General features: G+C 41.7%; 3 protein-coding genes across 7 annotated transcripts in view; 1 reads left to right on the top strand and 2 right to left on the bottom strand.

The window, feature by feature from the left end:
- The window catches only part of mc4r (melanocortin 4 receptor), a 2,543-nt gene extending 2,236 nt beyond the window's left edge, over window positions 1-307 (bottom strand). Inside the window, exon 1 of the mRNA XM_077554369.1 lies at window positions 1-307. This exon is cut by the window's left edge and continues 2,236 nt beyond it. The gene's annotated coding sequence lies outside the window, so the exon portion shown is untranslated.
- Window positions 1-11,662, bottom strand: part of LOC144040049 (cadherin-20-like) — a 93,122-nt gene extending 81,460 nt beyond the window's left edge. Inside the window, exons 1-2 of one of the 2 annotated variants that reach the window (XM_077553835.1) lie at window positions 11,595-11,662; window positions 10,507-10,575 (exon numbers count right to left, since the gene is read on the bottom strand). The gene's annotated coding sequence lies outside the window, so the exon portion shown is untranslated. Of the gene's footprint in view, window positions 1-10,506; window positions 10,576-10,952; window positions 11,099-11,594 lie in introns of those variants that run through there. The other variant, XM_077553836.1, reaches the window with a different exon arrangement.
- Window positions 11,663-11,966: 304 nt separating this feature from the next.
- drosha (drosha ribonuclease III) overlaps window positions 11,967-23,656 on the top strand; it is a 91,795-nt gene continuing 80,105 nt past the window's right edge. For 3 of the 4 annotated variants that reach the window (XR_013289630.1, XM_077553886.1, XM_077553888.1), the window contains exons 1-13: window positions 11,967-12,122; window positions 12,575-13,346; window positions 13,925-13,993; window positions 14,201-14,480; window positions 14,568-14,709; window positions 15,029-15,189; window positions 15,274-15,354; window positions 15,774-15,860; window positions 15,986-16,072; window positions 17,651-17,722; window positions 17,997-18,078; window positions 18,984-19,058; window positions 21,586-21,755. Coding sequence is in view for 3 of the 4 variants with exons in the window: in XM_077553886.1 (XP_077410012.1) it covers window positions 12,577-13,346; window positions 13,925-13,993; window positions 14,201-14,480; window positions 14,568-14,709; window positions 15,029-15,189; window positions 15,274-15,354; window positions 15,774-15,860; window positions 15,986-16,072; window positions 17,651-17,722; window positions 17,997-18,078; window positions 18,984-19,058; window positions 21,586-21,755 (2,076 nt within the window). In the remaining variant the exon portion in view is untranslated. The remainder of the gene's footprint in view (window positions 12,123-12,574; window positions 13,347-13,924; window positions 13,994-14,200; window positions 14,481-14,567; window positions 14,710-15,028; window positions 15,190-15,273; window positions 15,355-15,773; window positions 15,861-15,985; window positions 16,073-17,650; window positions 17,723-17,996; window positions 18,079-18,983; window positions 19,059-21,585; window positions 21,756-23,656) is intronic. The other variant, XM_077553887.1, reaches the window with a different exon arrangement.

Below are 23,656 nucleotides of genomic sequence, written 5' to 3' on the forward strand. Positions count from 1 at the left end.
CGATGAAAAAGACCAAGCAGGTGAATAAAACAAACGCACCTACACGTCCTTGTCAATCACAAAAGGGAGGAGGCTTTTCAGTACCAACAAAGCCTCCCAGCCTGGTCAGAAGGCATTCAAGGCTGCGCGGGGCACCAACGAAATAGCTTTGAAGGACGAGTTATTCAGTCAAAAGTTTGCTGGCTGCTGCACTTGTGCAACATCATCAAATGAATTCTCACTCAAATGAGCCTGGATGAAAAGGACTTCAGATACACTTCAGTTCAATTGAGTTATATTCTACTTAAGTAGGAATATAGATGCTTATGTAAAAAAAAAAAAGGTAAAAAGTACTGATTCAACACCTTTGTTTAAGTAAAGCTTTGAAACGTACTCAAATGAAAAACAATTATGTAACATACGTTCTTTACAATACTTGATTGTGATAAAAATAGATGTTTTTTTTATTTTTATTTAAAAGATGCCGTATTGTTCCACTTTCAAATATACCGACATGCGTATCAAATCGTCTTTTATTGGCAAGATCCATCTGAGGACGAAGTGCTGACATCAATTCAAATGTCTGGAAAATGACAACAAAAAAAGTCATGGCATCAAACGCGCTTGACCCGACTCGGGCCCTACCATATCGACGCCAATCCTAATCCCACTCAATCGAAATGTTCTACTCTCAAATCGACCCCTTCTTGAACCATTTTGCACCCCGCGTATCAAATTGTCTTCAAAAAAAAAAACAAAAAAAAAACGACACAAATACACCCGCGTCCATTTGGATGACTCACACTGAGTCACTACGCGAGTCGGCCGTAGCCGTCGGGGGGGGGGGGGGGGGGGGGGGCAACGTGTCCCACCCTGCACATGAGCGAGATTGGCATCATTCGACGCACAAGGCCAGCCTGCGACCGCCTCGACTCAGCCGAGTGTCGTTCCGTTGAAGCGGCAGGACAAAGCGGAACGGCTTTTTTGCACCCTGGCGGTGCCTTTATTGCCGGTTGGTCACATTTCAGCTGCGTTTGTTTTGCCATCGCAGGCCCGTTTGATCGCATTCGCTTTCCGCAGGTGCGAAGAGTCACGCCTCACCTGACGACGCGCCACAAAGTGGAATAATCTTTATTTGCGCATTGGCAGGCGGTGGCCTTCATACCCGATTAGTCGCGTGGCGTCCTTATCGTGGCGGCCTCCCCGGGTGTTTGCGTTCGCTTGCTTCCAATTAGGACGTGTGCAAATAATTCTTTAGTTCACTCCCAAGTCAGGCCTTCGCTGTCGCTTGAGCAGATCCAGATTGCATCTTAGCTTGCAGAAAATCAGCCTTTTGCGTCTTTTGTCCTGGCGTTTTCATCCCGCTGGCTGAAAATGTGTTCAGTTGTCTCACTTGAATTAAAAAAAAAAATATCAAGAGTAGAGACGCAAGCCATGCCTGAGAAGACACATGGAGTCTGCCATTTTGCTTTGAAGCAGCCATTTTGAAATGATTTTTGGGGGTGTCCTTAAAGATAAAAGTTGTCCTAGAGGTTTTATTCGATTGCTACCAAATTAGGACTTTGCGTATTGGACAGATGGAAGATTCTAAATAGCAAAAAAAAAAAAAAAAAAAACTTTTCATTTTTGTTAATATGTGTGGCCGGAGCACGGCAATGAAGTTTAATGACTTGCCGTAAAACACGAAACCCCGACAACCTGTAGTTACAAACTTTCTTTTAATATTTATTTGATTGTGTTCCTAATCAAGTGACCACTGAGTTTGTGTTGCTATGGCTAATATATATATATATATATATATATATATATATATATATATATATATATATATATATATATATATATATATATATATATATATATATATATATATATATATAGCTAGCTGCACTTACGATATACATGCAGTGGATATAAAAAGTTTACACTAAAGCAAAAGTTGAAACTTTTACCCTGATGTGCCCTATAACCTTTTAAGGGAAAGTAAAGATAAACAATTAAATTCATGTGATTGCACAAGTGTGCACACCCTCAAACTAGAGACCTGGCTGTGTTCAGAATGAGATTATCTTAGTGGTTTATTCGTTTTTTGACTTCCCCTCCCGAGTTTGGCATATTTTACATCGGGCAGAAAAGTTTTAAAATGATTCATTTTGGGTCTCAATTTTTTTAATACTACAAAAACCTGGTATTTGAAAGGGGGGGGGTGTAAACTTTTAATACCCACTTTAATGAGTCAATGTGAAGGGAGTTTTGTTGTTGTTTTAGTCTTTATTAACTCTTTGACTGCCAGACGTTTTCAGAAAAGGGATGCCGTGGGTGCCAGCCGATTTAAGCATTTTTGACTGATCTTTCAAGGTCCACAGAAAATTATGTGTTTGGACTATGGAAACACACATACTACCAAATGAAGGATTGGACTCTCATCTTTCATCAGAAAAAAAAAGTTTGTTTCTACCTTATTCCGTTTTTCAGTAATCAACAATAGAAAGTGGTTAGTTTCACCTCTGTTTTGAAACAAACGTCTTTTAACGTCTTTGGCACTCCTCCATAGGATTTTCCGAAACGTTATTTGACGTTTTTGTTAGTCAAAGAGTTAATATGTATTGTTCTATATTTTAATGAGAAAATAATAATGATTTGCTCATTATTTTTAATTGTGGTGTTTTATGTTGTTCAAAGCATTTCATGGCAGCTGCAATTGTTCTTAACGTACTCAAGAAATAAAGTTGAGTGCGCTTAACACGTTTGTGTGCTCGCGTTGAGGACGCTGCCGTCGCCATGACAACAGCCACTTGTGTAGCATGCCACTGACATTGAAAAAAAACTCTTGATCTTCTCAAACAATCACTCTCACACACACATGCATTGAGGTGCGTGTTTTTTCTTTTAGTCAAAGCACATGTACGCATACTGTACATGGACAAAAGTATTGGAACGCAGCTCTTCAATCAATTAGTTAATCATTATAGAAAGGAATGAGTCAATTGTTCGTCTATTTCAAGGCATGAAAGACAATTGTACACTTGCAAGCAAAAGTTGTTTTTCTGTTCCTCGTGCACAAAGCCAGGTTGGTAAAGAAGGATTTTATTGTGGAAGAAGACCTTCAGAATGGCCCGGGATGCAGATCGAAATGCTTCTCGCTGCTATTGTGCACATTTTCGATTCATTCGACCAAAATCCCGAACTTTTTTTGTGAGTCGTGTCCTTAAACGAGGAGTCAGCTCCATCAGCTCACTTTTTATGCGGTCATTGGCGGTGCGAGTTTTGGCATTTTTCATTTTTCGCTGCGAGGGCGTCGCGATGATCTCCACTAAAGATCAAGTATCACTTGACACTAGTAAGCGAGCGCCCTCGCCCAACACAACATGAAGTTCGGCGTCAGCGAGACGCGGGGGGTGCGTTTAGCATAATGCGCGTGCGGCGCGCGGGATAATGCAGTTGAAGTAGGTCAGACCGTTAGCAAGGGCGTCATTAGCCACGCATGAACTTCATTACAACATTACGTTATATTAAGTCAAGTGGGTAACACGATCAAGGCCGAACGGCTCCAAATGGAAAATACTGATGCACGGTGTTTGCAGTTCGGGTTATTGTGGCTTCACTCGATGGCGGGGTTTTCATTTGTTGCAGTTTTACTTCGCTATTTGTTGTTGTTGCTATCTTTCTTCCTTCCAAGTCAGATCAGTCAAAAAATGTGTTGTTTTTTTTTTTTTAGGAGAAATTGGATTTACAAAAACCGAGACCGTGAACAAATCTTCCCTCATTGTGGGTGTGTTTGGAAATCGCTTCACTCCGACCGCTCGCAAACTCAGAAGTTGAACGCGACTCAAATGTGCCATTTTGGTTATTCAGACACTAATGCACCTTGAAGGGCAAGATGAAAACGGCTGAAGCATGCAAACAGATACACGCGTACGCTTCATTGTGCACCTGCGCGTACATACATACATACATTGTGTCCTCTTGGGTACGGAAAAAGAAAAGAAAAGAAAAAAGACTGAACTTGTGTATCATCCCCATGAGCCCGTTAACTCTTTGACTGCCAGACGTTTTCAGAAAAGAGATGCCGTGGGTGCCAGTCGATTTAAGCATTTTGACTGATCTTTCAAGGTCCACAGAAAATTATGTGTTTCGACTATGGAAACAAAAATACGACCAAATGAAAGATTGGACTCTCATCTTTCATCAGAAAAAAAAAAGTTTGTTTCTACCTTATTCCGTTTTTCAGTAATCAACAATAGAAAATGGTTAGTTTCACCTCTGTTTTGAAACAAACGTCTTTGGCACTCCTCCATAGGATTTTACTAAACGTTATTTAACGTTTTTGGCAGTCAAAGAGAAAATCCAACATATCACATGATTGCTTCATGTACATGTTTTTTTCAATAGAGCACCACAGGAGGTTGACTGAATGTTCTGAGGAATGTCACATGTTCACAAACAACACAACACGATGACTCTCCTCCCTGGAACAATTAATGGTTCAGTAGAGGTTTTTTTAAAAAAAAAAATATATATATATATATATATATATTTTTTTTTTACATCAATTGTATCCCTTGTTTTGGAATTTTTATGGTTTGGATGAAAAACAAAAGCAATCAACAATCGCGTCCCTCCCCTCCCCCGCGGACTCCCACTTGTGACCGCCTGTCAGGTGGCCGAGAGCGTTTCCCCATTCGGAGCGCTCTCCGTATTATATTCATCTATTCACGTTCTTCCTTCTTGACAGCGAAATAGGCACGGCTGCATTAAAGCTAAAGAGGCCCCAAGAGGTCGTCCTCTCGTCCTCTCGTCCTCTTGTCCTCGCAGAATGTCGAAGGAAAGAGCTAGTTCACAACTTGGTCTTACTGTGGCCTTCAAAGATCAAAGTCATGCGGTCAATTGTTGTATGTTTATTGGATCAAATAACAGGAAGAACATAAGTACAGTGGACCTAGTGGACAGCATATTTGCCTCACAGTTTTGAGGTTCGGTGGTTCGATTCTGGGTTTACATGCGCTCCCCATATTTATTTGCATGTTAGCTTCCTGGAAGACTCGAAATTAACATATGGCCCGCAAGCCAGAACCGGCCTGTCAGGGAGGGTCCAATACGGCCCATGAGGAGAGAGCCAAACTGACGTTTTTCATTAAAATTTAAATTAAATTAAATTTTCTCCACTGGACGGCGAACTGACGACCACTTTCTGAAATTTGGGTGCAAACATTTTGCACTCATTTTTTTTGTTCAAGAAATGTCAGATTACGCTGCAGTAAGATAATAAGAAATGGGAAGATTTTCAAAATGTAATTATTTGTATACTCCCCCCCCCCCCCCCCTCCAAAAAAATAAATAAAATACAGAAATATTTTGGTTAGTTAGATGTTCTCAAAAAGTTTTTTTTTCTAATTTCCATCCAAGCAAAAACGTATATATATATATATATATATATATATATATATATATATATAATAAATATAAAAAGAGTATAAATCAAGTGGATGTCGCACAGCAGAGAGTTTTTTTTTTTAAATTACAAACACTGCCATCTGAGCTATTGCTATCCAAAGGTGACATACAAAAGTGCAGGCAAGACATCAATTCTTATTACAGATCCTGACGTTGTCCCGATTGCAAAATTTTCAACGAGCGTCACTCATGTTAGTACAACGTGGCGCGTGTTGGAAAGACGTTGTCGAATGGCAGCTTTTAAGAAATGTTCTCCCTCCCTCCAATTGGTCGCGCTCGACTTTGTGACATCCGACTCGCGCCCTAACGAGCACGACGCAGCGTTAAGTGGCCGTTCATGCCGGCGAATCTGATGTGAGCTTGCAGGAAATAAATTGGCGTAAACTCCCCGAATGATCCGACAAATAAGTGCAAAGTGGTGAATATGAGTCAGTGTGCATGCGAGGCGCGGTTTTATTAACCTTCTTCACTCAACGCTTCGGCGGCGGTTGCTGAGTGACTAAAAAACAAGACGAGGGACGGCAATAAGGCCGAGGATATCACAGTTACATAAAGAAATAGATGTTATTTTTTGGAACATAAAAAGCCCTTTTAAAGTCCCTATAAAGTGAAATTTGTCACACCGCAGAGAATGCTGGTAACAACCCCAACGAATATGATATTGAAAAACCATAAAGTAGATCAAATGGAGCTTGAAAATGGTTTTAAATCAAACGATGGTGTCCACTAGCCAGTGTTGCAGTCATGTCCACTGAATATGTTGAAACCTGCCCCGGTCAGTAGTCAGGTTTCTATCCAATTGTTTCGAATTTTTTAAGCAAGTTTACGGAAAATGCGCAAAACGGACATGCGACTTCTGCCCGTTTCCATCTGTTGTTTTTTTTGTGAATATTGAGAGGTGGACTCCGTCGCTGTAGGTGGCGCTATACACCATTTCCTTTCCTTTCTTTGGTCCTTTCTCGGGTTTCCTGACAGCCTCGCGACTATGGCTGGAAGTGTTCGGTTTAGGGTAACGGTATGGGATTTTTTATTTATTTTTTTTATAGGTTTTAGGTGAACTAATGAATGCACGCACACACCCACATACAAAAAAAACACACAAAAAAAAAAAATATATATATATATAAAAAAAAATTAAAAAAAGGAGAGCAATGATGATGACATGTCAAATCGGTAAAACTACCGAATGAACAATACTGAGCTCTCCCAAAAAAAAAAAAAAAAAAAAAATAAAATACACCATAGAGATATGATCCACCAGTAATTTAAAAGAAGAAGAAAAAACAGGACGCCGCTGCGCCGTCTGATCACGCCATATGAGTTTGCTTTTGTTATTATTGATAAACCGTAGCGTTTATTTGCTGTTTTCCATCTAAAATTGCATTCCTATTCCCTTCTTTAAATAATTCCAAAAAGCTTTCTGTTTCGTCCTCCCCCCAAAACATACCTTACTTTATCGTCCGCCATTGCTTTGTAACTACAAACGTACGTGTGACTTAATTTCTGGTCAAAAACGTGCGACGTGTATCCGGTTTTGCCAGCAGACATTCGCAAAACCCGTTTCCATAGCCAAAATTCGCATTTTCCTTTTTTTGATACACGTTTTGAATTTCTAGCATTTCTATTCTGTTTTTTTTTGGGCATTTCTTGAAAAGCCGAGAAAAAATAAAATGGGTAGCAGTGTTTCCTACATAGACCCCAGCTGAGCCTCCATACTTGAGAACAAGCACTATAGAAAATGGATTCATAAATGAAGTTGGGTTGCTCAACGTAAGAGCCTTGGAAGCGGGTTAACAACTCGGATGGACTTCAAACCTCCATCCTGACTCACTTTTCAGACACAAGAGCCCCGGTGCGCCCATGATTGTTTCCTGTTCTTTCTGTCATTCAGCATCATCGTGATTCACTCGCAGGCAGCACGGCAGGTTCCAGTTTTCATTGAAAGTCATACAAAATGGCTGTTTTCTAAATGGCTGTCATGGTGAAAATGTACCTATTTTAGGTAACATCACTTGGAGCATCGCCCGGAACACTGGACGTTCCCGATATCGGTTTCAACAACTGACGCAAATTTGGGCGGATGTGTCTATCATAAAAAGACACATTTTGGAAAGTGAACAGGAATTAGGAAGTCAGTCATTTTGTTTTGAAGTAGCCATTTGAGCCAAATTCCAAATCTCATACTTTGAGGAAATTTGGCTAAATGAATTGCAATTGGCGTGCCGGACAGATGGGCGACACTAAACTCTGCCACACACGGAGCGACGGGACTGAACACGTCTCAACGGAACGGCTTCCAACCAGTCACGGACACGCACACACCTACCGACGTGCTACAACTGAAAAAAAAACTGCGACCCTCAGTGTTCTTATCGGGAAACAACGTGGTCTGTTTTTTTTTTTTTAAAGCCACCAGTTGTCAAGGCAAAATGGATTGCCCCGGCCCGCTGTAAATAGACTCAAGAAAAATAATAAAAATAAAAATGCAACACTTTTGTTTCCGCTCTCATTTTTTTTTTTATCAGATGAACTGAAATATCTACTTCTTCCACATATACAATATCACCAATTCTCTCAAATATTGCTCACAAACCATCTAAATCTGTGATAGTCCTTTCTAGACAAATACACGATGAAGCGCGATGTTGCAAATGTGATCTGTGCATGAGACATCTTTTTTTTTTTTTGAAACCCGCTTACTGGTCCCAAAACTTCTTGTCCACAGCTTTGAGATGTCACAAATTTTCCCTCCTCAGTTCACCACTTCAGCTGTGATCTCTTCTCCCGCCTGATGTTCTGTCACAACACTTTGTGGCAATTCCAGTCAAGGGCTTTTCCAATATTCTTTTCTTGTTCGCTTGTTCTTTCCACTTTCTCCTGTGCTGGATGACGTTGAGGATTTCTGATTGTCATCCGTGCTTTGTTCTTTTAGGATCTTTTCCACAAAGGATTGCCGAGCATCTTTTAGATCAGCCTTCCTTACTACTGGTCCTGGAGAGGTTACAGGTTCGAGACGTTTCCGTCCTCCAACACAGCTGATTGGTATAATTAGCAAAATCCACAGAAGCCTGATTGATAACCATCTGGATTTTTAGAATCAGCCGTGTTGAAGGATAAAAACATCTCAAACTTGCAGGACTTTCGGCTCTTGAGGACCAGGAGTGAGGAATCCTGTTTTAGATGTTCCCACACCGTCCATTCTTTCGTCTTTCCAAAGTGTATTGCTGCATTTTTCTTTGCAAGAAGAACCTTGAGCTGTTGCTGAGGTAGTTGCTATTGTATTTCATTCTTTGACTCCTGGCTCGATGATGATGATGATGATGATGATGATGATGATGATGTCTTCATCTTTTCCAATTGGTGATTTGCAAATGCGTTACAAATATGATATCATATAACATGGCCACCTGAATACAGATGAACTTTTTCCTCCCACAGTTAACCACACACGTTTTTTTTTTAGCACTTGATTAATGTGATGCTTTTTGGGGGGAGTGGGTGGGTGGGGGGGGGCTAAATGCATCACAAGTAAATGAGCGCGTGTGTAGTGTGCACTTTGGCACTCCTTATTGTTTTCTTTTTCTGGAGAGCTCAGTATTGTTCATTCGGTAATTTTACCGATTTGACATGTCATCATCATTGCTCTCCTTTTTTATTATTATTATTTTTTTTACATATATATTTTTGGGGTATTTTTTTTTTTTTGTATGTGCGTGCGTGCGTGCATTCATTAGTTCACCTAAAACCTAAAAAAAAAAAAATCCCACTTTGGCACTCCTGAGCGCCTGATAACACCATTTGGTTTCCATAGCAATTCTGGAAATAAAGCACGTCAGAAGATGAACAATCTTAATTAACCCACATTTTATGAACTCCCAAATAGAGTCGATGAAAGAGTCTGCAGAGGAAAACTCCTTGACCTACGTTTGTTTTTCCTTTTGGTGAAATTCAATTCCTTTGCTCAACAAGCCAGCTGAGCGCGTCATCTGTGACCTTAAGAGAAATATGTTTCTAAGATACAGGATTATGTGTTAACCAAAAAAATCATATTCCGTGTACTTATTTAATTTTGTTCATTAACGGTAATTAAACTATTTATACATAATACAATTAAAAATAAGAATGAATACGTTTATTCAGAATATAGTAAAGTCGGTTGGGATACTACAACTCCCTGTGACTCTGAACAGTATAAATGCAATAAAAGATGAACAAATAGATTTTATTTAATTCTGTTTTTTTTTACCTGATCAACTAATGACCTGGCCCATCCGTCTACTAAAAAATAAAATGTGGCCCTTGACAGCAAAAGTTCCCACTTATGCACAACATTTTTCCCCCCAGTAGATTTTATTTTAATTTAATTTAATTTCATTTTTATTTATTTATTTTATTGTCAACTACTCTCCAAGTTTGGAGGCAATCATTTTGCGCGAGGACAAACGGGCACAAATTGGACGCAAAGAACCACGGTCGGCTTGCATGCTTGACACAAGAGCTGCAAAATCAATTTCCTTCCTTTTTTCGTGTGCCTGTTCCAAGGGAGAGATGAGTCAAGCTGCACAATGGCGAAGAATATGAAGAACACGAACGCTGGACCATCACGGTCAGTCACTCATAAAGACGCTGATTGCAAACATGTACACACATTTCAACTCCAAACAACCAATGGAGGAGGAGGAGGAAAACATACATTTTTACTTCCTCCTACTCTTTTGCAAACATGCTGAGTTTAAATGTTGCTTCTTGTTTTACAATTTAATATCGTTTGACTACTTTGATTTGTTTGTTTGCTTTTGCCATATATTTGAAACAAAAGCTCAATTTATTCATTCGTTCACACACACAGGAGCGCAAAGCTGAGGCAAAGTCCATTAAAAAGCCAATTTGTGAAGAAAATAACAAACATGGATTAATGTGCAATATGTACATGTAAATATCAACCATGTAAAATTCCTATTTTATTCATTCTTATCAATAATCAAAAAAAATCTGTACTATGAGCATATAATTAGCATTTAAAACTAAACTAGCCTCGAAGCATCATGATAGCGTAGTGCTTAGCATGCCTACCTCACAGGTCAGAGGTCCGGGTTTAGATTGTGTCCCTGCGCTGAACACGGGTTTTCTGTGGCCTTCCTCCTGTTTTCCAAAAACATGCATGTTAGCTTCATTTAGGATTATAAACTGTTCAGAACTGTGGATGCTTGTTTGTCTACAGTATATGAGCCCCGACGTTGCCTTGGGACAGTCAGCTGAGAGAGACTCCAGCTCACCTGCAACCCTTATTAGGAGGAAGGCTTAAGTAAATGGATGAATAAGCTAAGCTAAATACTCACAGGTGTTTATTATTTATGTATTTATACAGCAACGTTGCCAAGAAGATGTACGAGATGGTTTGTGGCATAAATACATGAACATTATTTACACCCCTGCAGCATGTTTATTTTTACAACAACAAGTACAGCTCGTCTGTGCCACCCGAGTTAATGCTGTGAGGCAGAAATTCAGAACGTCACCTGATGAGATGGATCAATACAGAGTGCGGTGAGTCTAATGGATTTCTGCTGCGAGTGATGTGGGAGCGCATAGAAACCCTCCCCAAGTTCTTTAGGAATGCAGTGCACAAAACGAGTATGGCCTGAAGAAGTAAATGAACTCGGCTGTGTATGCCATCCTCCCCGGATGCTTCTTTGTGCAAACCATGGAGGTTGCCATGGTAACACAGCTTCAACCGATGCAGTGCTATAATATTCCTCTGCTACCCTCTAGAGGCAACTGAGTGGAACTATAACCACATGATGTTTTGGTTATTGTTGTTGTAATTCTTTTTATTATTATTATTATTATTATTATTGCCTATTATTATTAATGGTTATTGCTTAAGTGTTTTATGGTGCTTACACATTTATATTTATTACTTAATCTTGTTTTATTCATTTATTTAATTTACATATTTAGCTACCTACTTATGATGTTTATATTTTTTGGTGTTTTATTTTATTACATTTCTGATTTTTACTCTATATACAGCACTTTGGTCTTTGCTGTATAGTTCTGCATCACTGCAAACAACAGACTAATGTTAAAGGAACGCAGCCATGATAGTTTCATCAGAAATGAACATTGACAACTCGGAGGTTTTTTTTCAGAGACAGTACCTTTTCAAGGTGTGCAGGTGTATCCAATATTTTGTCGTCGATGATGATCTCAAAGTTGACTCCCTCATTTAATTTATTTACGTGCAAAACTGGTGATCAAATGATTGCTCAGACCGTATTGACGCGCGACTGCAGGATTACCGGAAATAAAACCACACAACGCCCCTTTTATTGGCCAGTTTTCACAATGGAGGCTTCTGATTGGTCCATTAATGCGCACCTTTGTAATACGTTCGACTAGAAACAGGATTAAGTAGATGTCAATGGTGAAACTTTACGACGCCTTCTCATTGGCCAATTAAAAAAAACAGAGGCTTGTGATTGGTACAAATTTGAGTCTCATCGTAATCATTCCGGCTAGAGACACGGACTTCTTGGCATTTTAAATTGTTTCTGTCCGCTTCATTCTGTCAGACATTTTCCAACCTGCTCGATTTTACCCTGTACGCAATTTCTATATAGACGCTTTACGACAAGGCTTTGGTGAAGTGAATTTCGAACCGTTGATCGCGGTGTTTAAATTTTAAGGTAAAGTATTTTACGTATTCTTGCTCGGTGGAGCGGCGAGCTAGCTAGCATGGTGGGTCGCTAACGTTACTTGCCTCTCCACTGTAAAAGGATGTCAACATTTGTCTTTTCACTAGATTATTTACGTCGTTTTGGCATCTTGACGGTGGTTGTCTGAAAATCAGGTCGTGGTGGGCATTAATTCATAGGCAGTGGATATTTTGCCGTCACCAGCAACTCTCTTGCTAGCGTTATTTTGCTCTAATTGGTATTCTGTGTCTTTTCGCAAAAATATCCACTTCGTAATTCATCATTTGATTGGTGCGGTCCTACTGTCATACATGTTTATTGAACTAGTGGCGCTTAAAATAACTTTTTACAAGCATTATGAACTGCTCTATTGCTGTGTTGTGTGACATTTGTGTTTTGTTGTTTATGATACATTTCATACAATTTTTCTCCCCATCTAACAGTCATGTCTTTCCATCAAGACCGTGGGATGCCCCCTGTACAAAACCAGCGCGTCGCCAACATGAGGCCCCCACCACCTCAGTCTGTTGGCTACATGCCGCCGCTGCCACACCCTGACTTCATGTCGTACCCGCCGCCAGTGCCTCCCCCGTCGCTGGGCTCTCTTCACCCGTGTCCAGTGCGTCCGCCCTTGCGAGGCTTCCCTGACCCGCCGCCTAGCTTTCCGCCTCCCCCCTTGCCTTGTGTTCCCCTGGCCGGCTCACCGCAGAACGCCTACCACCCTTACATGATGCCAACTGTGCCCCCGCCGCCCTTGCCGCACTCTTCTATGCCACCCCCAATGCCATCTCCACCTATGAATTACCCTCCTCCGTACCACATGGGGTATCCCCATCCTCCCCATCCCTCTTTCCCTCCCCCTGCCTTCAACCCGGGATACACACAGCGCCCCAGCTCATTCCAACCCGAGCAGCACTTCCACCGCGAGGTGCAATATAAGTACGAAAAACCCGGCGATGACGGCAGGCGCTCCCCCGAGCGAGAATATCGCCATGACAGTCACCGGAATCGAGGTTACAGCGGCCACGGGGACAGACACCGTGTGGACATTCCCGGAGAGCGCAAGGACCGTGGCAGGAGCCCGGACAGGCACCCAGACAGGTACCCGGACAGGCACCCAGACAGGCATGGCAGGACTGAGGGCGGGAGGTACAGGTCCGAGTATGACAGAGGACGTTCCCCCGGCAGCTCACATCGGAGCCGCAATCGCAGCAGGTACACAAAATCATATGCATGTTTTTTTCTTTTTTTCCAAGATATTTAAAATGTTTTTTTTTGTTTATATGAAATTATTATTTTTTCCTTCTCCATTTTCTCATTTTTGTAGAAGATGCATTTAGATTTTTTATCGGCATTTTTTAAAAAAAAAAGAAGACATTGTGGGTTCTTACTAGAGCCGAATGGGAACAACTTTGGAAATGCTCATACTTGCGGTTCGGTACATGCAAGTTTGCATATTCGCGTATGTTTTTTTCTTTTTTTTCCGAGATATGAAAACTGTTTTTTAAATATTTATATGATCTTTTTTCCCATCGCCATCTACTCCTCACTTTTGTAGAAGACACATTTTGGTTGTTTATCGGCCCCCCCAAAAAAAGTTTTTCCGATTGAAAATAAATAAATAAAATAAAATTCCCACCCTATTCATGGGTCGGCCTGCATGTGCACTGGGAAAAAAAAAATAAATAAATAACAGGTTGATGTATCAAAATCAGACAAATCGTTAGAGGTAGTAATAACCATAGCTTGAATTTAATCAATTTCTTTATTTTGTGTCGCTTGTGTACGCATAGAGAGCGCCACCGCTACCGCGACAGTCGAAGATCCCCGTCACCTGACCGACACCGAAAGAGGCCTCCCAGGTAACCAGGGGGATTGTCTTCCACATTTGCACTTTTAACATCTGCTTCGTCATATTTGACCATTTCTGTCTTCGGATTTGACGTCTCCGTCACATTTCCGTCCTCACATTTTTTCTCATCATTTAACTTCTCTGTCGTCAAATTTTATCGTCTTTATTATTATATTTCATGTCTGTGCCCTCATATTTAATGTCGTTCCATCCGCAGTCGCTCGACCAGTAGAGACAGGAAGCGAAGTCGCTGGGAGGAGGAGCGAGACCGCCGGTTCGAGTCCTTGTCGGGCCCGAGCCGAGACCGCGGCTACTCCTCCGGCCGCAGCAGAGATTCCGAGGACTGCGTCAGCATTGGCGAGAGAGAGCGAGGAGAAGCAGAGCGGGACAAGGACCGAGGCGAGGACGAGACGGAGGATGATGACCTGCTGAAGCCCGCCTGGATCCGTTGCACACACGCTGAGAACTTTTACTCCAGCGACCCCATGGATCAAGTGGTATTTCCTCAACAACTATGTCATCATTTTGACAAAATTATCTTTGGGAATTGTTTGACTTGATGCACTTGCTTTGTTTCCCTGTAGGGAGATTCTACTGTTGTCGGTACGAGTAAACTGCGAGATCTCTACGAGCGCTTTGAGGAGGAGCTGGGAAGGCGGCAGGCGAGAGCCAAGGAGTCTCGACCCAAGTGGGATCCGCCAAAGACCAAACTGGACGAAAATCCCGGTGTGCTAATTATAGAGAAAAAAAACCTAGTGATTCTCGAGCACTAATTTACAGCCGAAATAAGCAAATTTTTACTTAATTGGTCTGAAAATTATTGTTTGTTTAGTACAAATAATGCTTGTAGTGACAGGTAGTATAATTAAGGGAGAGAGGGTACTCACTTGGCCACACCCCTTAAAGGCACACATCAATATACAAATGCACGTACACTGTATGTGTTATGGTGACATTTGGACAATAGACACTTTCAACCTCAGAATGACAACATATTTTTTGTTATTATGATTTTTTTTCATATTAATGAACTTGCGCGTTTCAGGCGACAGCAGCAGCGAGTCGGAATGCGCGTCGGACGAGGAAGGAAGTTCTTGTTCCAGCAGCTCCGACTCGGAGTTGTTTGACGTCATCGCCGAAATCAAGCGGAAGAAAGCGCACCCGGATCGACTTCACGACGAGTTGTGGTACAACGACCCGGGACAGGTCCGCTCCTCGACCTCCTCCTCAATTCTTGTGACCTTGTTGTGGCTGTGTTTGGATTACAGTGACATTTTTCTTTTCCTCCAGATGAATGACGGCCCCCTGTGCAAGTGCAGCGCCAAGGCCCGACGCACCGGCATCCGTCACAGCATCTACCCTGGGGAAGAGGTGCGAGACACTTATTTTTTTTCCCAGCATGCCGTCTTCAGTGTAGCACATTGTAGCATCTTTATGATGGCCTTTTGTGTCTCAGCAAAAACCAGAGTGCAGTGATTGTCAAAGGGCAGTAGCTCCCTCTAGTGGCTTGCAAATAATTGCTGAATTTGGGGGTTCAAAACGGCATCATTTTACAGACCTTGTATAGTAAATTCAGAGGTTTGTTTTACAAAATTGAAGATAATTGCTAAACACTTGGAAATGTGCAAACTGCATATTGTTAAAGTGGCTTACAGCAGTATTAAATATAATTTTTAGAATTCTTAATTCGTGGCCAAAATAAACCCATCAATAGAATACCGGTACCGATTGCTTTCCTTCAGCAATTGTGACTTTGTCAACCTGAACATTGAGGACTTTGTGTTTTCCAGCCTGCGGCATCATGTCGTGACATGAACAACAACGCTGGGAAGTTGTTCCACTACCGGATAACCGTGTCTCCGCCCACCAACTTCCTGGCATGTACTCAGTCTCAAACACACACTTTTGCCATTTCTGCTTAATCCCGCCCGCCCGCCGAGCGTTTACATGATCAAGACATCCGTCATATTTGTTGCATGAATGTAGCCTTTTTGTTTTCCAGACGGACCGTCCCACTGTGATCGAGTATGACGACCACGAGTATCTTTTTGAGGGCTTCTCCGTTTTCTCCCACACTCCTCTCACCAGTGTAAGCGCACCTGTCACCGTGGCAACACAGAGCCTCCCGTTACGCTTCCTTTGTAGGAAGTGATTTTATTCAGAACGCCGTCTGAGCGATTTAGACGGGTATTCAAATGGTATTTGCGCCCTTTTGCTCTGCCTAAACATAATTAAGTCTTTTGTGAATCAGATTACCCTATACATAGAGTAGAGTGGCGTGAATTCACTATTTATTGGCACTTGAATCTATCCACTGCCTTAAAGTCACGCACTGTTGTTTGTTCAGTCTGTGCTAAAGTTAATTAGCTGTCAGTCAAAATGTGCGTTCAATACATTTGTCATGTAAAAGCAAAGCAAAGTTTCCTGCTCCGCCAGCTCCTCTTAATGCCAAACTTTTATAAGGTCCGTTAAACACATGCGTGGGGGACGTGAGTAATTGACAGCCCGAAACAGTTCTAATGTATTGGGACTCGTTTAAAGTGCAGTCACTGCAAACGGTGTTCCTTGGTATCAAAATGCTGCAAGCTGCTGATTCACTATTTGTAAAGTCACCTATTCAAGATATCAATCTAACAGAAAAGTAGTGCTTTGTCACCGTCTTGTAGTATCCATAGACATGATAAACTTGTTCTTTGATATTTGTGAATTTTGGCTATTCGCAGGAAACACTGTACTCCTTTTTTTCCTATTGGAAAGAGCTTTGGTGCTTTATTGTACAATTATGGGGCACTTTGGAAAGAGCACAAAAACAGTGAATAGTGTTTTACAGTTTGTCAGCAAATTAGGGACTGAATATATGAATTTGTGAATAGGCGGGGGAACATTCTAGAACACAGTTGGGCTGTAGTCTAAGCATTATGTCACTACTTCTGGAATATTTCTTGTATTCATTTAGTAGCCTTTTTCCCCCTCAAATTGCTTATTAAAAATAAATAAATAAGTCAAACCATTTGATGGAGAAGTGCATAACCTCGTGTATTTTACTGCCAATTTCAAAATCAGACCTCTTTGTCAGTCTATCGTTTTGAACTTTGAAAAGGTCAAACACGAGTGAGGTCGTCTGAGTCCAAGAAGGTGACGGAGACGTTTATGAACTGGCGCGTTCTACTGCCAATTTGAATGTTAAACCTCCGGGTCAATATTTCTCACAGCAGGAACGTCCTGAGCATTAGCCGCCATTTGAACCGGATCATTTCAAGCATTCCGCCTTTAAAACCCGGGGTAAACGCTTCGTGGCGGCTCAGGGATTAAAAGGCTCGGAGCGCCGCGATATTTGCCCGGCTGCCGGTTAGCGCCGTGGATGTGTCTCGCAGGTTAATCTCTCAAAGTGCCCCCGTTCGGACAAGAAAGCGGGTGTAACTGGGAGATTAAAACTACGGGGGGGGGGGGGGGGGGGGGTGGAATGCGGGCTTATCTGTTTAGTGATATTTGAGTTGTTTAAATGTGGAGCGCGAGCGTGGACGCTACACGGCGTGTTTGCCCCCGCTTTGCCAAAGTCGAGCTTTTAATGAGTTCCCCGGCAAAGCCGTCACCTCGGCCTAGCGCGGCGCTAATGAGTCAGCGCGTCCTTTCTTCACGGCCTCCTCTGCTCCTTTCATCATCCCAGATTCCATTGTGCCGGGTGATCCGCTTCAACATAGATTACACCATCCACTTCATAGAGGAGATGGCGCCCGAGGTCAGTACAAGCTCTTTTTATCTTTCTCACCCTTTTTTTTTTTTGTTTTTATCTGGAGCGTCTGAGCCGCTGAGCCACGCGTCTCCCCTCACACCTCGGTGCCTCCTGAGCCGAGGTGCTAATCCTTTTAGAAGAGGTGAGAGGGATGATGGCGTCGATAAGGTGGCTTACGCGATAAAGTGGAAAAGTCGGATTGGTTTGCATAATGGCGGCCGTCATTGTGTGGCTCCGCCGAGCGCTCACGCTCACGCTCACGCTCGACTCTCTTCTGCAGAACTACTGCATCCGAGGCCTGGAGCTCTTCGCCTCCTACCTCTTCCAGGACATTCTGGAGCTGTACGACTGGAACCTCAAAGGTACCTCAAGATCATAAAGTTGCTCCACGCTGCTCAGACTCCCGTCCAAAAGCTGAATTATGTTTAGCAACCGTGTAGGGATGGCCAAAATGGCGTCTGTAACTTCATTACTTTTCATGTACAATTAATACCTTTAAAAACATTTTTTTCCACTTGGGTAATGACCAATCATGGCTCAGTTTGCTAACCAAACCCCAAAAACAGATGAACCATGATTGATCGTTACCTACTTCCTCAGCAGGTGTGATGTCATCTTCAGTCGACAGCTAGTGGAAAAATTTGTTTTTTTTAAAGGTATTAATTGTACATGAAAAATAAGGAAGTTATCAAATTAAATCAATTAAATCCTATACCTCAAAACGTGTATATACTGTAAACACAATTCTTAATTAAAAATAACACTTTAAATGTTCATCAATTTCCATCCATTATCTGAACGGCTTATCGTTACAATGGTGGCAGGCTTTTAATCAATTTAACATCATAAAATGAGCCATTAAACTGTGGTTGTACAGGTGAGGCAATATATTTGTGTAATGTATTGCATATATGTACCTCGGGTCAAAAGTTTCTAACATGAGAATAAATCACATCATCGTGTTTTTGCCGCCACCGACTCTACAATGTAAAATTGAGTCTACTCAGGTTGTTTTGTTTTTTAGCGGGCATTGAAGTCACTTTTCACTGAAAAATAGTTGCAACCGGACTGCTTAGTCGGCAACATTAACTGTTCTTTTCCAAACGCACCATACAAAAATTATATATAAAAAAAATACAAATAAAAGATGAATCACCGAGACCTAAATTTCTAAAATCTCCACCAAGTGACTATCAAAACTCAAAAGTCCTTTTCTTTGAATATTTCTGAAATGTTGGTTTCTAATGGCACCTTTTTGCCATTCCAGGGCCAGATTGGGAGAATAAAGGCGTCGGATGCCAGCGCTTCCACTTCATGCCTCGTTTTGTTCGATTCCTACCCGGTGAGTCGTGAATGTCACTTCGTCTTCCACTTTCTGTCTCTCTCGATCTTCACTTCTCCACTTTTAGAAGTGACTCCCTAGCTGATTATCCATCCATTTGTGTCGCGCTTGTCGCCATTCGGTTTGCGTGTGGGCTGGGGTCTATCACAGCTGACTTTGGGCGAGAGGTGGATCCAACCTGGGCTGGTTGCCCTTCAATCGTAGGGCACACACAGACAGATGGCTGAGACGGACGGGTGAGACGAGCAATAATTCACACTTAAATTCACACCTGTGCGCAGTATGGAAACTAAACAGAGGAAAGCCTGAGCTGAGATTCACACCCGAGCTTCAGACCTGTAGTCCTGTAAAGCAGATGCGCTAACCACTATTCCACCGTGCTGCCCGGCAGATTTTTCCATTCAAATTGTCGTCCATTCCTGGAAAGAGCGCATCATCTCGCTTGCACTCTAGATGGCGCAGCTGCACTTCTTTCCCCCACTGGCTGGTTGTTATGGCAGCGGAGCCGCCTACCTGCCTTCCATCAATAAACAATTTCAACCCCCTTCCCCCATTTCGTTGGCCTTTCACATGAATATGCTGCTTTTTTACAAAAAGCACAAAACGACTCCAATGCAGTTTATGTGTGTATGTGTGTGTGTGTACAGTGAGAGTGTGTGGGCACACGTTTCTTAGTGTCCTAATGCATTTCCAGTAGGCAGTGCCCAGTGTGCGTGTCCATGTGCAAGCACACTCCAGGCAGGTCAATCAATGTTGCATGAGTGTCTATTGAGGCCACCCGACGTGCACAATCCTATGCATTTAACCATTCTCTTACATTTGATTTCCGTTTGTGTTGTGTGTATGTGTGTGCGCGCTTGGACTGACTCGTGTGGCCGCTTGTCAATGCACAGTGAAATGTATATGTATATATATATATATATATATATATATATATTTTTTTTTTTTTCGTACGCTGAGGTGGCAAGCAGCAGCCTTGATTTGGGAAAGAATGTGAAGAATAAGCATGTGCTAAAAGCTTGCAAAATGTTTGACCTCGGTTAGGCGAACTCGCTCTTTTCTTTCAAAAAACTCAATACATGCTGCTCACATCCAGAGCTTTAAATTCTTTTGAATAATTTGTTTAATGTCAAACATTAAAAAGTGTTTTTCAGTGCCTTTATGCGCCATCTGGATTGTTGTGCTGCAACTTCCCGCTTACAGTTTACAATGTTACATAAAATGTTGGAATAAGAAATATTTTACAACGCAGCGTGACCTGTTGTATTGTTGAACCTGGAACCGGTGATTTGCATTATTTCCTGTGGGAGCCATTGTTTTGAAATTTGACTCAGGCGACGGTTGAGATTTGTCTTGAATTCGACAGATTCTTCTATATGTTGTTATGCAGACACATAAACATGCACTGGATACGAAAGGTCTACACACCCCCAGGTGTTCGTGCCACATAAAAATGACACCAAGATAAATGATTTAATCCCCCCCTCCCCAATCATGAATGTGCCTATAACCTGTGTAAGACGGTTAAAAAAATATTTGAATGAGTAAGTTAAATCAAGGTTTCCTCGGGTCATTAAAAAACATTAAAATTAATTCAATGGCTTTTGATAAAATAAAAAATAAAAACATCAGCTGTGACGTCCAAGGGCATTAACAATTTAAATTCAGTTTATGTAAAACCATTGATATTCATGCTTTATTTTATGTACAATATTGTGCAAAAGCATCGCTGTAACACAATTTAGCAATAAATGTGATCAAAACAAAAGCATTTGTGGGGACTGACGACCAATTGTGATTTGAAATGAACAAAATGGCCTGGAGTCCACGAGTTGCTTCTTGTTCCATATACCAATTGCTCTGAATTTGAAAAGAAAAGTGTACTGTTCCTGTCACTAACGTCCAACATGAAATACTAATGCCACCCAGTGGTAGAAATTTACCTCAACACAAATCTATGTATGACTCAATTTTTCATTCCTTTTAACTGTTTACTATATATTTTACCTTCAAATAACTTATATTAAAAAAATAACATTCCTGTATCAATGACCTAAAAGACACAACCACATTTGTATTTGGAAGCCATGTTTATCCACATTTATTTTAATTAGCAAGCATTTGAACAGGGCTAGATGCTCGAAAAAAAGTTGACTTTTGACATTAAATCAGTTTGAAGTAGCATTAAAAAGCATTACATGACATTTCCTGATATCTGCAGAAACAAAATGAGGTGATGTAGTTGCACAAGTGTACACACCCTAGCAAGAATGTGGCTGTATTCAGAATTAACCAGTTACAATCACATTCATGTTAATTGGGTTTTCTAGCAGACTTTTTGTTGTTGTACTTTCGAGCAGAAGCGTGACGGTTTTGCTCATTTGGAACTGTTCTTTGAATATTTTTTTTACACCACAAAATCCCGACGTAGACTATTTGTCCACTGGAGGTGGATACAATCTTGGAGCACTTTTTCGATGCCGTCTTTTCAAGTGCCGTGTTTGAGCTAATAGTTGTGCTTTTGCAGATGGTGGCAAGGAGGTGCTGTCCATGCACCAGGTGCTGCTCTACCTCCTGAGCAGCAGCAAGCCTTTGGTCCCCGAGGAGGAGATCGCCGACATGCTGCAGTGGGAGGAGCTGGCGTGGCAGAAGTATGCGGAAGAGTGCAAGGGCATGATCGTCACCAACCCGGGCTCGGTTAGTGAGTTTTTTTTTCCTTTTTTTTTTCTTTTTAAGGACGCCAGTCCAAGGGCGTCTGCAACCCGCTGTACCGTTTGTCCCGTTAGCCCGTGACACCGGCATGCTCACCTATTATCCCCAAGGGCGTTGGTTGTCACTATCCTCATGCAGCACTAACCCCCCCCCCCCCCCCATCCACACGCTTATGTCACCGTGACGCCGGCTCACCTCTGTGTCGGACCAGCCTTTGAGGGGCCATGCAGTAATTGTGTCCGGGTGAAGGTGATGCGATGTCATGGCCGGTTAAAGCGCTGCATACCAACGACCTTTGGCGAGCGTGACTTATTGAGTCGGCCCCTCCCCGAGGCAGCTCTGAATGCTCGCTGTCAGGGTTGTCAGATAGGGGAGGGGCTTCATCATCAAATCAGCCGGGAACACTCCCCCGTCCCAGCCGATTCGATGAAGTCATCACCTCCACTGCATTATTCTTCTTTTTCTTACAGCTCCCGGGGTCTATCCATCCGTTTTCTTTAGCGCGAGTCCTCATTAGGGTTACGGGTTACGTCTGTCCCGCTTTGGACTGACCGCCAGTCAATCGCAGGGTGCACAGATTTTGCAGGCAGGTTCAGTCTGGTGAAATTGTTATCAAATTTGACTCACTAGAATTCCCTTAAATACAATATTATGAAAATTCAGCTACCGAATAGACCCACAAAAAAAAAGAAGCCACGCCAGAAAAACGTAATGTTTTTGTTTGAAGCGGCCATTTTATGGTTATTTCGACCCTTTCCAGGATCCCTCAAACCTTGGGCTACAAAAAACCCCAAAAAAGACCATTTTTCTCATGACAATTTGTTCTTCAACCCACACAAACGCTTCTGCTGTTCGCTTGAGCGTCTTGTCTTCTTCCAGTGTGGAATTTTTGCAAGGTGACCTGGCACTGACCCGGAAAATTCCATCAGAGCGGGTAGGCATTAGATCATAAATTACCTACTGATGCTATATTTATATCTGAGCAAAAGTATTGGGACACATTCCACCTGCATGAAGTGAAGGAAACGGGAGATCTGTCAGAAGAGCTTGGAGTGTGTCAGGGAAGTGTTTTTGCATTTTTGTCTCATCGGCTAGGATGATTTTACAATTTCTTTCCTTTTTTTATCCTGAAGAGTTTTTTTTACACCCCATGCCACACTCATCCAAAAGGATTCGTCCCAATAGACTGACAGAAGACAAGGCACACACTTAAAAAAAAAACACGCAGATTAAAAAAAAAAAAAAAAAAAACATTAGCAAAAAAGTCTTAAGAGTCAAATATTGTGTAGAATGAAAGTAAAGAATGCCTAAAAGCAGATGACTTTTACACTAGTTAATATGGCCACATGACCCTAATTATTGAGTCCACACATCTAATAATTTTTGTCTTTATTTTGTATTTTCTCCTTCGTGGTTAAATAAATCAATAAATAGCATGATACAAAAGATGTTAATTATTTTATAATTATTTATTTTATTATTTATTTATTATTCATTTTATCTTTATAATAATGAATTATTTTCTCCTTTCGTAATTAAATAAATCAATACATGCATTATTTCTCTCACAACATTGATACAAAAGAAGTTAATTAATGAAATAATCATCACACAATTCTTCTGCTGCTGTTCCAGTCTCACTGTGAGTATAGATCAGCATATTTGCTCCATCAATGTTAGTGCACACTCATTAGACAAACATGTCCTCTGCTGTGTTTGGTCAAGGTCTCACAGGGGATGGGGGGGGGGCTAATGACTGCATTGGCTGTCAATCAAAGGCGAGTGATTATTAGTTGCATTAGCATGGTGGACGTGCAAGGGCAGCGGCATGCTTCCAGGAATTATCCCTGACGATGTGTTTGCATCAAAGCTGCACTTAAAGCTGA

The sequence above is a fragment of the Vanacampus margaritifer genome, chromosome 20, assembly GCF_051991255.1.
Source record: "Vanacampus margaritifer isolate UIUO_Vmar chromosome 20, RoL_Vmar_1.0, whole genome shotgun sequence".
Classification (NCBI taxonomy): Eukaryota; Metazoa; Chordata; class Actinopteri; order Syngnathiformes; family Syngnathidae; genus Vanacampus; species Vanacampus margaritifer.